At 35.2% G+C, this 13,837-nt stretch overlaps 2 protein-coding genes and 1 non-coding gene across 5 annotated transcripts; 1 reads left to right on the forward strand and 2 right to left on the reverse strand.

Annotated features, from left to right (window-relative positions):
* Positions 1-1,499: 1,499 nt before the first annotated feature.
* Positions 1,500-5,832, forward strand: LOC105790117 (polyadenylate-binding protein RBP47B'). Of its 2 annotated transcripts, none has more exons than XM_012617540.2 (8): positions 1,500-1,719; positions 2,712-3,195; positions 3,793-3,872; positions 3,942-4,072; positions 4,346-4,442; positions 4,733-4,891; positions 5,292-5,383; positions 5,478-5,832. In XM_012617540.2, the coding sequence occupies exons 1-8, from the start codon at positions 1,576-1,578 to the stop codon at positions 5,566-5,568; spliced, it is 1,278 nt and encodes a 425-aa protein (XP_012472994.1). In that variant the 5' UTR covers positions 1,500-1,575; the 3' UTR covers positions 5,569-5,832. The 2 variants fall into 2 exon arrangements, with proteins under 2 accessions (XP_012472994.1, XP_012472995.1); XM_012617541.2 differs by having other exon boundaries at positions 3,796-3,872.
* A 616-nt stretch (positions 5,833-6,448) lies between these two features.
* On the reverse strand, positions 6,449-13,833 carry LOC105790118 (origin of replication complex subunit 1B). 2 transcript variants are annotated; one of them, XM_012617542.2, is made up of 16 exons: positions 12,533-13,833; positions 12,307-12,442; positions 11,275-11,424; positions 11,034-11,174; positions 10,796-10,947; positions 10,616-10,715; positions 10,354-10,476; positions 10,093-10,254; positions 9,928-9,985; positions 9,645-9,823; positions 9,392-9,503; positions 8,628-8,698; positions 8,282-8,377; positions 7,963-8,039; positions 7,371-7,454; positions 6,449-6,757 (listed from the first exon to the last, which is right to left on the reverse strand). In XM_012617542.2, the coding sequence occupies exons 1-16, from the start codon at positions 13,816-13,818 to the stop codon at positions 6,694-6,696; spliced, it is 2,991 nt and encodes a 996-aa protein (XP_012472996.1). In that variant the 5' UTR covers positions 13,819-13,833; the 3' UTR covers positions 6,449-6,693. The 2 variants fall into 2 exon arrangements, with proteins under 2 accessions (XP_012472996.1, XP_052491340.1); XM_052635380.1 differs by lacking the exon at positions 6,449-6,757 and adding an exon at positions 6,764-6,931.
* Positions 11,287-11,364, reverse strand: LOC128032314 (small nucleolar RNA snoR28). The gene has a single exon (XR_008188441.1). It is a non-coding gene; the product is annotated as a small nucleolar RNA snoR28 (small nucleolar RNA).
* Positions 13,834-13,837: the final 4 nt, after the last annotated feature.

Genomic DNA, 13,837 nt, shown 5'->3' on the forward strand with positions numbered 1-13,837 from the left:
ATTTGTGTTGCATATCTTATTAGACATTTCTTTTGGGAATAGGGTAACAGCCCCATGATACTTGCATATCCTTTTTTATCACTAAATATGTATAATTAAAAAAAAAAATTATACACATGATTATTGTAAATATTTTTTTAATTTATTTATAAAACATTTTCATGTATTAATAATGTACTAAAAAATACATAAAATTAAAATATATCTGGAGGATAATTCATACATGACATATGCACATGGTGGGGCTCAAACTTAAGTACTAAATGTTTCTGAAACTCGATCTCTATTAACACATTGGCAAAAACAAATTCTTATTAAATAAAGGGATAAAGCAACATTTAGTTCTTGAATTTGATCATTTTTTTCAATTTGGTCCTAAACTATTTTTATTCACATTAGTCTCAAAACTTGTCAACTTTTCTCAATTTAATCCTTGAACTTGAATTAAGTCCATGATCGATGACACGACACTATGATATTATACCATCCCATCACCTAAACTTTTTAAAAAGATTATGACCGTCAGTTTGATTTCAATTAAATAAATTATTAAATTTTTTTATAAATTAAAAATATAAAAAATAAAAACCTAGTTTAACCAACGACTCAACCATTTTTTTTTATCTTGGTTCAAACAATTGGTACTGATTAGCGGGTTAATTGATTCTTTCCCTTACTCTAGACCGGTGTACTGATCAATTCACAATCTAATCAGTTTGGATTATTAAAAAAAATCCCAAATGGATTTGAACTGTGAAAATTCGAATTGATTTCATTTTAGATTAATTTGAATAAAACCAAAATATTACACAATAATTATATTTTGTTTTTTAAAATTGAGCCGAACCGATAAACTAAAGGGTAAACTATACCCAAGGTCACTAAACTATTACTAAGTTTACATTTTGGTTACTCAACTTTAGAAAGTTACAAAATGGTTATTGAACTATTCGAAAGTTTCTATTTAAGTCACTAAATTATTCAATTTTTTTTATTTAAGTCATTGGATTGTTAAGTTTTTTTTAAAGTCCGACCAGTGATTTGGAAACGACGATTTGACGATTGGTAAGGTGGATCAGTACCCATCGACAAGTTGAAGTACATACCTTAGATCCAAGTCAATCTAACAGTTACTGCTGGTGATCGAAGAAGAAAGCTGTTTGGATTTTGATTCATAAATTTGTGATGTTCAAAGCTATTTCATGAAAAAGATTAAACCGCAAAAGAGAAGGGGAATGAGAACTTTCGATTGGTGGAGACGGTGCAAATAGAGAAGGCCATATAACAATGGTTTTAACAACCCAATAAATTAAATGAAAACTTTCGAATAATTCAGTAACTATTTTGTAACTTTTTGAAATTGAGTGACCAAAATGTAATTTATTAATAGTTTAGTGACCTTGACTGTAGTTTACCCTAAAATAAACCATTCAAGTTTAATTGGACGGGCCCGAATCGACCTTCAAAACCTCTGTTCCAAGTCCAAACGCAAAGCTTTTATTTATTTATTTTTGTATTCGAATTGGGGGGAGATCTGTGGAAAATTCGTAAAAGAGCGAAGAGTTTCTTCAAAGAATGGCAACCGTAGCAGCGCCACAGCACCACCATCACCACCACCATCCGGCGTCGCTAGAGGAAGTCCGTACGCTTTGGATAGGAGACCTCCAGTTTTGGGTCGACGAGTCCTACCTTAACTCTTGCTTTGCTCATACCGGCGAGGTTCCCATACTTTTCTCTCTCACTCTTACTTTATATATAATACACAAAATTTATGTATGCTATCCATATTATTTATGGTTTTATGTCTTTCGGGGATTGGAATAGATTTGGGTGTTCATCGTTGCTTAATTTGATTTGAATACTGTACATCGTTGTGGGAACTTTTATGTAATGTACTTCGTTGCTTAATTTTGGGTGTTCATCGTTGCTTAATTGATTTGAAATCCTAATTCGCTAGGGATAGTCTTCTCACTTGAACATAAAACGTTTTATTGAATTTATATGTATAGTTTTTGTGTTTACATAAATACATAATTTCAAATATATAATTTCTGAAGTTTGTGAATTATTATTTTTAATGATTTTATGGTAAACTATAGGCTAATGGGAATAATAGTTTTACTGAAACGGAGTGCTAGTGTTCCCTGTTTCGGAACATGTGTAACAATTTGAAAATGGCAAGAGAGGTTGCAATTTCTGGTAGCAAAGCTTTTATGTTTTAAAAAAAAAAAAAATCTATACGATATATATAAACAAGGATGTTGATGTTGGTGAAGTATTAAGTTTTACCATGTTATTTGAAATTATCCTTTTTCACATAGTTTTAATAGAAAAATTATTACTTGAAAGTATGTCCTATAAGAGCTCGAGTTCTATATCGAATTCTGTCAAATTATAAAATGAGTAGGGGTTATGGTGTATAAAAGCAATTTTGTACGTGTATATATTATATATATTAAGTTGTTTAGACCTCCCTTGTGTGCATTCCAATTGTTGATTCAAGCAATGATCGAACTTGTGAAAGCTCTGGTGATTTTTCAAGCATTGTTGCGAACATTCACCATATTTTGGTAAATTTAAAGGTCGGGTAGTATTCAATTTTATCATATGCTAAAGCTTGACAATGTACTCTTTTTTTGTTTAACTAAAATGTTGTAGAGTTTTATTTGATGTTACATTTGAAATGAGCCATTGTTTCCTAATCTCTGCAGCTAGTCTCGATAAAAATTATACGCAACAAGATCACTGGACTTCCTGAGGGTTATGGATTTGTGGAGTTTGTTTCTCATGCAGCAGCGGAAAGGATATTGCAGACTTACAATGGGACACCAATGCCTGGAACTGAACAAATGTTCAGGTTAAATTGGGCTTCATTTGGTGCAGGAGAAAGACATAATGATCCTGGCCCCGATCATTCTATTTTTGTAGGGGATTTGGCGCCTGATGTTACAGATTATCTATTGCAAGAGACCTTTCGAGCTCATTATCCATCTGTTAGAGGTGCCAAGGTTGTGACTGATCCAAATACTGGACGCTCAAAGGGATATGGGTTTGTTAAATTTTCAGATGAGACTGAGAGAAACCGTGCTATGACCGAGATGAATGGTGTCTATTGCTCAACTAGAGCTATGCGCATTAGTGCAGCAACACCAAAGAAGACCACTGGTTTTCAGCAGCAATATGCTGTGGCGAAAGGTCTTATTCCTTTATTAACTTTGACCTAAAGAAATCCCCAGCCAGATTAATTTATGTATTTCCCATCCTCCAAAATTATGTGCTTATTTTTTATCCATTGCTTTCATGTGGCTGCCCTCTGCTTGAATGTCCTATCCTTTGTTGCCATTTTGAATACAAAGGTGCTTAACAAAAAAGAGACAGAACTTGATAAATTTATCGACTTTTAGAACTGGTATTTGGTTCCTTTTCTTCTAAGGTGGGCTTGATGAAGGAAGTAATATTATTTCGTACACCTTGTAGATCACACCCCTGATATCATTACCTGTTTACAATTGAGTCTCCTTGCAGCTTTCTTGCCAGTTCCATGGCGGTTTAAGATTTTTTATTCATATTCTCCTTGTTTGTTAGTTTAGACGAGATGTGAGCATGACGTAATATCAACAAGGTACTTATTTATGCTGGAGCTTGAATATCTGTGCCTATATCTGCAAGTACATTGCTCTTTGGTACTGTATCTGCTTTAGATATTAGATACATCATACTTGTATGTATTTAGACTTACAAGCATGCAAGAAGGTGAAAAATTCTAAAATGAATTTATTCACGGTTTTTCAGCAGCTGTATATCCAGCTCTCGCATACACAGCAACAACCATGCCGGTGCTTCCACCAGATAATGACCAAACAAATACCACTGTAAGTGAGGCATACACAAGTTGTTTCAGATTATTTCTTTCTTATTGACTAACCATCCTTCCTTTGCAGATTTTTGTTGGCAACTTGGATCTAAATGTCACCGAAGAGGTATTGAAGCAATTTTTCTTGCCATTAGGAGAAATTGTGTGTGTCAAGATTCCTGCCACCAAAGGATGTGGTTATGTACAGTTCGCGAACAGGTAAAGAACAAGTGAAAAACATGATTACGCTAGTGACTTCTTGAAGTGTTCTCCACTTGGTAGTTGGTAGTTTTCAAAGGGTGGGTCTCCACTTATTATATAGCTGACCTGTCAATGTTCTATTTCTCCTTTGACAAGATTTGGCGGACGAATATAAATGATTTAGCAGTAGAAATAGTCATGTTCGACTGCCTTCTTTTCCTCTTATTACCTCTTCCCTTTATCCAATCTAATGCCTAATGTTTTTAACATTTTATTTTTTTCTCTCTGCAGGAATTCTGCTGAAGAAGCCATACGGAGGATGCAGGGGCAAATGATTGGTCAACAAGTTGTCCAAATTACTTGGGGTAGGATCCCAACAGCAAATCAGGTGGTGTTTCTCATATATCAAATTCACACTGCGATCAACGTTTTACGGCTAACTGGTTTTAAAATTTTCATGTCCCAAAGCATAAATTTTGGTTTGAAATGAAAATGGAAGAAATGCTGGTATTTTTTTTGTTAAAAATAGGATGAAATGGACAGTGGATAAATTCATGTAGTAAAAGCTCAATTGTTGTCATGCATGCATGCATGTATGTATTACGTATGTATGTGCTGGATCTTCTTATAGGTAGTTAACATACTTTGCTTGACAATATTTGGCATTACTTATTTTAGGACCTACCTGGTAGCTGGGGCGCACAAATAGATCCTAATCAGTGGAATGCTTATTACGGTTATGGACAAGGCTATGATGCTTACTCTTACGGGGCTACCCAGGATCCCTCTCTGTATGCGTATGGTGCATATGCCGGATATGCACAATATCCTCAACAGGCAAGTGATCTAGGCCTATCAGCATTAGCATTGCATCTAAAATATATTGTTTGTTACATAAAATGTGATATTTCTTTAGACCTTTAGAAACAATTTTGCATTGTAGGTTACTACACTTTCAATCATTATTTTCCGAGTTTGTCCATGTCGGCAATTACATTAGGAATGAGCACTGCTTTATTTACGATATGACATCGTTCAAAATTTTTTCTTTTTCTTTGAGAATCAAGAGACTTTTTCCATTTACATTACCGAGAAGCTTTGTAAGCATATAACGTGACTTGCCAATACTGAATCCGAATTAGGAACTTTCTTCAGCTATCTACTTTTCTAATTCCGAACTTAGAGATGTTACTATAGTTTGAACGAAACCTTAGTCTGCTTACAATGAATTTTACAGGTTGGAGGTTCTCAAGAAATGGCAGCTATGGCTGGTGCTGTAGAACAAAGGGAGGAACCATATGATCCGTTGGCAACACCCGATGTCGATAAGTAAGGTTTCTCACCCCTAGTTCTGTAATAAATTGTGGGTTGAAAATGGTTTCCTGGATAATTAATTTCAAGTCCATGATTTTCATTGCTATAGGTTAAATGCTACCTACCTCTCTGTTCATGGAAGTGCCATATTGGGCAGGCCCTTATGGCAGAGAACTTCCTCTATCACGCCACGAGCTTAACCATCAACTTTCCCGCGGTTGTTGTTCTTGGGTTTAGTTGGTTGAATCTTCCCACAAGAGGTAAAAGAGGAAATGACAGATTTTAAAAGCTTGATGTTTTTCTTCTTACATATATGATACAATTGTAGTGTGCCCTTAGGAATGAATATTATTGACACATAATTTTGATTGTAGCTTTATTTTATATTTTGTTTAGCATTATTGCAGTGTTGGTAGATATAAGCTAATCTTTGCATGGTTGCATATAAGTTATTGTTGATTGAAGTTGGTGTTTCTTTCTTATATAAAACGTTTTAATGTTGCAATGGTTGTACCATCCATTTTCGGTTTAAGAAGAATCATAAAAGGGAAAAGTTGTAAACAAATGATAACAGAAAATTAAAATAAATATTTAAATTAATTTAAATGATTCAAACAGTTTCTTTTACTCGAGTCAATGGATTTTTATTGGTTGGATTAGTTTTATGTCAATTCAATCTTTTTGGTGAAAATTGGTTTAATTTGATTGGTCTAACTCGATTTTGACAATAATAAAAGAATTAAAATAACTTCAGATTTTTAATATAAGAAAACTTATCCCGCCTCAAAATATCGTTTCCTTTGTTCAGCTCAAAATGCAATTCAAATATCCTATTATCAATTACAATTAATTTTAATCAAAATCATTATAAAGAATAATTTAGCTTAAGCTAATCAGTTCAACTAGTTAACTAATCCACATAATTTTTACATGACAAATCAACTTAAAATATCCAAATTTAGCTAAATAAAGAATGAAACCAAGTTTTTACCAAATAAATAAGCAATTCAAACAAATTTCAGTTAATCTAAATCAAGCTTTTAAAAGAAACAAATTCAAACCAAAATTTGAACCTCAGAATTGTCCAAACTATTTTCAGAATGTATATATAAATAAAAACTAGAAAATGTTTCAGTTCATATCAGCATTTTTCATAATGAAAAGTAACAATGCCTCAAATTGGAACAATCTCCTCTTCCAAAGATCATAAGCTAAAACATTGCAACGACTGTGACTTAAATATAAGGAGGATCTTATAATGAAAACTGGGTCAAAACCTGTAGCTATATGTTTAAGAATTGAAATGTAATTGCAGGTTTGTAGAATCATAAGTACTTGGCCAACCATGGCAGATCCTTGCTGCCTTTCAGTGCAAAAGCAACATCATCACTGCCACATAACAAAACGAAATTGGGCTTAGATGACAGGCCGTTATTTGGTCGTGCAATTGCCACATAACAAAACGAAATTGGGCTTAGATGACAGGCCGTTATTTGGTCGTGCAATGTCAGTAAACATTGTCGAAAACTAACTGATGATACGCTAACCGGTTGTCAAAACAGGCTGAAATTGCATCAGATTATGAGGAATAACAAGAGATGCAAATTAGTAAGCCATAAGCAACTTGCTAGAGTGACAGTATGCATATTCAGTTTAAATACTTCATCCAGGATATTTCGGCTAAAGGTAAGCACTACTGTATTATAGAACTACGAAGTCGAGCATTAAAATGGCCAATGAATTTGGTTGCGGGAAAGATATTCTTACTATTGTAAGTACAATCATGTTTAACTATCTAAAAGAAAATACTAGTGATTTGTTTTAACAGTCTTCCAGTGGTGCCTGTGGCTAAACGCTCAAGTAAATAATAACGCCACCATCAAATAATGTTGAGTTGCAGGTTCAAAATGTAGGAAAGATATAATTTGGAAAATTTTCAATGATATTTGATATCAGGAACATGGTCTAATTGCTTTTCATGAAAGTTTGCTAGAGAACTAACCTGGGAAAATTGAGCTGCAACTTCTGCACCATGTGCCTATCACCGGCTTCACACAGAATAATTCTGCATTCTCCGAGCTTGCAGCTGCCATAAAGAAAAAGGGATTAAATATACATATATGTGTATATACATATATATATGTGCATGTGTGTGTGTAAGACTTCAGCGCACAGATTAAGCCATTCTTTATCTTAGTTATTTAAGGACCATACAATATTGCAAAACAGTTGGTACGTGTATTCGACCAAATTCATCAACAAGATTGCTTGTATTGTTAATGGTGGCAAGAGAAACAAAATCATGGTATCGAAAATAAAACAAAATAACTTTCAGAATTTCAACTATCAGGGTTAGAAACAGGCTGCTAAAGCGAATCGTAAATGGTTGCATCAATCTTCCTAAACAAAACCTTAAATGCCATGGCTTACATCATCAATGCTTAATACTTCCTCAAGTATCCCAGAGATGGATATGGAAGTACAAATATTGTCTGGCTAGTCACAGATGTTACAATATAAAGCTACCATTTTATAAACAAAAATACAAACCATATCTCTCTATATGCCTTAACAAGTCAATAGAAGATGCTTACCCAACTTTCAGAAGTGTGTCCCAACCAGGAAACGCTTCTCCATTGCTTGTGCAGAGACATGAAAATGTCATTGCCAACTGCAATATGGAGAAAAATCTTTTAGAAAATTTGCAAACATAGAACTTAACCATTGATCAACTAAGAATAGTGACAGCAGATCAACAGAATTGATGCTAAACCAGCTAGCTATATATACAAACAGTTAGATATGCTGGAGGGTTGAAATTAATGATACTTGCTATACTTGAGGAATGGATATAGAACTACAATATACCAGCACATAAAAACATCACAGGATAAATAAGCTTTAGGCATGGACCTTTTCAAATGTGGTTTCCCCCATCCCTGTTTTGTATAGCTCATAAACCATTGCAGTTAAGAAGATTTTACTCAGTTTAGAACAGCTTTTCATTACCTGCAAAGAAATATGATTTTAAGTTATTTCATAATGATATAAAAACAGTGATGGTATCCATGAATAGAACTTATAATCTCTAAATACTATCTATAACATATATAAATCCACGACGAATTTGGAAAATTTTTTGAACAGGCCAACATACCTCTGTTGTTATATTATTGATTTTGCTATTTTAAATATTTTTTGGACGAGAAACAAAAAGATCACTAAAATTGTAATTTGCAGATGTACAACTGCAACTTACTTGGACATGAGGTGCCTGGAACATTTCCTGAATGGCTGCATCGACATCAGCCATAGTAACAACGTCTTTCACTGGAGAATAGTAAAACATATATTTATTTATTTATCAGATCCACAGCTGTGATAATGCTACTTATGAACTGACATGTAAGCTAAGGGTAAATTTAGTCATTCATCTAGAACAAAAGTTGTGCAGCTGCAAGACTAGCAGAGTATCTACCAATAAGGCAGAAGAATTCATGTAAATATCGAGCAGTAAAAACACCATGATCCTTAAAGGCTAATAGATTTTGCATAAAAAGTTCACATATGGTTCTGCAAGTCTAGAAAGATAAACTATCATCTTTTCATAAATATTAGAATCTGAAAACAGTATAATGAAATTCGCTAATAAATTTTTACATGCCAAGATAAATCTGAAGGTTTCAATTCTCACTACCACCACAGTTCTATGGGATTATGCTCATTTCTATAACCTAGTGACAAAGAACAAACTCGACACTCCAAAGATTTTCTGGTGCTATCAAAATAACTATGTCCACAATCTATCTTCTAACCATTACAAAGCAAAATCATAGGCTGTGAATTTACCTATAGTTGTAGATAAAGGTGATACTTGACCATTAAATATTATTTTCATATGCCATTATATGACTCATATGATTAACTGTAAAATAATCATGTTTGTATGCATGTGTAATAAGTATCCAACACCACAGCAATGGCTTTACATTACAGTTCTAATCTTTCTAGAAAGCTTATTACCTCTAGAAGAATTCACACTTGAAATTTGATTCTTCATATTATAATCTGCAATTTCAGCTGCACGCCTGCATATCTCTAGGGCACGGCGTGCATCCCCTGAAATGGCTGCTACCTGAAATATACATGTAAACTTTAACATCAAACTTACACAAGTACAATATGATTAACGGCAATAATATTTTTGGCATCAATTTTAGTAGATGAAAATAAAGAATGAAATCCAACTTTCATGGGAAAACATATGGCGACTAACCTTTCTTGAAGCAAATTCTACTGCTTGCTTTTCAAACGCATCGATTCCTTTCAAACGACTTGATATAATTTCCTGTAGCTGCTGATAATTGTAGGGACCAAAACAGAGTCTTTGAATACCCATTCGGCTTGAAATGCGAGGAAGTAACTTCTCTGGAAGATCCATTGTATTTGCTATTCCTGAATTCAAAGATCAACAATTCATATTGAGTTTTTATTCTTATCATCACCACTGTAATTGGTATAGGTCATAGTTTCAAATGCCGAAATAGGAAAAACTGTACCTATCACAATTAACTTGGAATGAGGCTTAGTAGGCCAGTCAAGAATGTTGTATAGTACCTGTAATTGAGAGAAATGCATGGTTATGGAGCTGCAACCTTTTTCAATTAAAATGAATATAAACAGAAAAGGAACTGTTAGCTTGTATCATAAGCTGCACAAATTACCGATTGGTTTCTGGTTACAAGAAGATCAAGCTCATCAATAAGTAGAATACAAGGTCGGTCATCCCCCTTAGCAATTTTCTTTCCATCTGAAAACCGTTCATTCAGTAATTGCAGAGCCTTTTTCCAACTAACCCTATGTCCAGTTAAGGCTTCATATATGACCTATAAGAATATAGCATTTAAATATAAAAAAGGCAACCATCAAAACATTTGTATTAAGGTGAAACCATATAACTTCACAGTTAGCATATTTTATATTACTGTGTAAATATTCTCTGGTGCAGCCAACTTTAGACCATTAACCTCCACAAAACAGTAAGGTCTTATGCTTCCTGCATCAACTTCTGACTTTATGTTCCTCATTACTGCCAATACACTCATTGTCTGCAAATTCATGTGGGGGAAAAAAGAAGAAAAGACCAAATAAGTCTCCTATTTAAATAAGCTTCAACGGCAGATCCTATCAGCAAATTTGGAATGAAAAGAGGGAAAATTCTCTATGCACAAAGGCAATGAGCTATACTTTGCCTGTTCCAGGAACACCATGAATATAAAGGCAACGCCCAAGGCACTGATCATCACATATGGCTCCTTTTACAAAAGTTGTTATCTCCTCCATTTCTCTGCACCATAACATCTTTTCTTTTCAATGTATCATAAGAAAAGTAAAAATAGAGCAAGATAGCTAACAAGTTTCACATACTTATTCCTACAAGGTAAAGACTTTGGTAATGTTGCCAACAAAAGTGTTGCTTTTGCCCTTTCCAGCTCAGTCTGCTTGTGGCACCTCACATGCTCTGGGATCATTTTTGTCCCTACTTTTTGAATACCAAAGAAACGGCCCTTCCGAGAGTTCTGTATCAATCAAATAATTGTCTAAGAATCTTGGAAGCTGCCAAACACAAAGTTAAGAAAATGAAATAACTAGAAAATATCCCTACTGCAGCCAATTGATGAGTTGTGGATGGTCTAGCATGTGCATTCCTTTCATTTTCCTCTTCATATTCCATATCTTCATCTGTATCGGAGTCATCTTCCTTGCAAGAATTCCAGTCTTCATCACCGTTGGCACATTCACCATCCTACAAACAGAAAATATACGAATTAATTTCAACAGAATATTGACTCCATTTTAGTAAAGAAAACGCCACTTTATGAAAATTCAGATTTTTGACTGCTTACTTCATCATTATCAATCTCAGCTAGACGCTTGAAACTGTGCCATTGAATATCATATTCATATTCACATAGGAAAACATCATCCCCTTGATCATTGGCCTTGGCGTATTCTTTGGGGCTCATGACATTACAATGCCTAATGATGGATTCCATCTGTTGTGCCAAATGTTAGAAACTTTAATTTAACAAACTCCTTAGCAAGGTTTTAAGAATCATACAGTTTTCAGTTAGCTGGAAATAAAAATCCTAGAGAGAAGCCTAAGAAGAGGATGATCCCATTGAATTAATTAAGATGTAGAACCCTGCAATGAGAAATCTCTTCAATGCTTTCATTTTATGTTTCCCTAAATTTAACTGCAGGCTCTATCTTATTTAACGAACTGTTCAAATCTTAAACCGTAGGCTATTTACTTGATGAATGACCAAAACTAATTGGTATGGCTGCTATCGTATCTGTTGAGGAAATTTAGTACGAGAGAAATCTAGGAGCTGGGTTGAATAATAAGTCTTTAGCAGAAGTCATAGACCTAACTCAACTAAGCCCTTGTGTCAACTTGACTAAACTGGAAATTGGACTGGTCCTATCATATATAAGGAGAGAATTTCATACTTGATTTTGGAAGTTTGATTCCTTGGGTTTGTCAAATTCTAGTTTTACTATAAAGGCAGCTAAGAATATACAACATTGCATACATAGTAGAGGATGACCTTTTTATTGTGGATATTAACACATGATTCTTATCTGCTTTGAAGCAACAACATCTAAACCTTATTGGTAACCAAAATAAGATTATAAGAAGCATGTATATTGATTGAAACACGACTGCAACTCTAAAGTCATACTCAAGTAAGAAATTTCATCAAGAACAAAAGAAAAGGTAGTGATCATTTTTCCTATCATATAATCAAACAGTAAAAGTAAATTCCCAAAAGACATCAAACCATCCACACCTTCCCACATATACAATCATAGATGAACATTTCTACTCTAATAATAAATTAACATTAACAATTCAAACAGATGTTATCCATAACCTCTATGTCGGCAAAATCATTTGTCCGATAAAGCTCCCTTTTCAAATTATGAGGTTGTCTCCCACTTGCAGTCTCTTCTGGTATAATATACCAACGTCCACGTAACCAATAGCTACCATCTACTTCTTTCCACAAACTGCAAACTCCAACGAAAAAAAAATCTACCTGTTTTTATGACAGACATGAATAACCATAAAGATAAAATGCAATATGTTTGTAAACAAACCTTTCAATACGGGCAGCCCATAAATCACTGGCAAGCAGCTTTTCCCTTAAAGTCCTAACCCTCTTCTTCCCCTCCGGGGGCTTCGGAAACTCGACATCTTTGCCTAATTTCCGAGCCTGGCAAAACCCACAAACCCAATCGCCATCAGGAACCTCTTTCAATGGCGGCGTCAAGCACTTCAAGTGAAATCCACCTAGACAATCATCACACTCGATCATCACACCCCTCCCTACCTTGAAGCAAACTCTACACTCCTCCATTTCAGGAACCTCATCATCTGAGCTCGCGTCCTCCCTTCTCTTCACGTACACATCATCTCCCACCTCAAACTCACCCCCATCATACACCACTTTCTTATAATAAACCCGCTTCCTCCCCTTCTTCTCCTCCTTATTTACCTTCTTCAAACTCCTTGTCGCCATAGCTCTAGTTACCGCTCTTTTCTCTTCCCCCTTCTTCCTCTTCTTACTCTCCAACGCCTGAGGTGACACCGGAAAAAACGTAGCCTCACCCAATTTACCCAAATCTGGGATTTCCCTTTCCTCACTGAGCTTACATCTCAAGCTTTTCCGCGTCTTTACACTCTCCTCGTTTCTCAACCCCTTTTTCCTCTTCTCCGGTAACACAACGTCACCATTCCCCTCACCCAATTTACCCAGATCTTCGTTGAGCTTACATTTAGGGCTTTTCCCCATCTTTACACTCCCCTCCTCACTCAATCCCTTTTTCGTCTTCTTACTCTCCAACGCCTCAGGTGACACCGGACAAAACGCATCCTCAACCACACCATTCCCTTCACCCACTTTACCCATTTCTGGGATTTCCCTATCCTCCTCATTGAACTTACATTTCGGGGCTCTAGGCGTCCTTACACTGGATTCCTTTCGATTATTCCCAGAACACTTCCCAATTCCATCCAAATCTTCCAAAGCTTTTCGAGGCGTGCTTAGATCTAGCATTTCATCTACTGTTTTTGAAGTGAAAGGTTGAAGAGACCGACGTGAAGATCTACGAAGGGGAAGTTGTGGGGTTTGAGGGGATAGATGAATCGAAGGAGTGGATGATTGTGATTTGACATTATTAGGGGACTGCTTGGGTTTTTTTGGGGATTGAAATTGCTTTCTAGGAGTTTCGGTTGGCATTTTTGTGTATTGTTGTTTAGTGAAGGTGACAGATTTGGTGGCGATTTTCGATTTTTTTTTCAGGGTTTTGCAGATGGGGAGAGGACGATGGGTGGTTTTTAGAGGGTAAGTGAATTGGCGGGAAACGTTGTCTTTCCCTCCCATTTTTGTATTCACCTTTTTG

This window comes from Gossypium raimondii, chromosome 8 (assembly GCF_025698545.1).
Source record: "Gossypium raimondii isolate GPD5lz chromosome 8, ASM2569854v1, whole genome shotgun sequence".
NCBI classification, from domain to species: Eukaryota; Viridiplantae; Streptophyta; class Magnoliopsida; order Malvales; family Malvaceae; genus Gossypium; species Gossypium raimondii.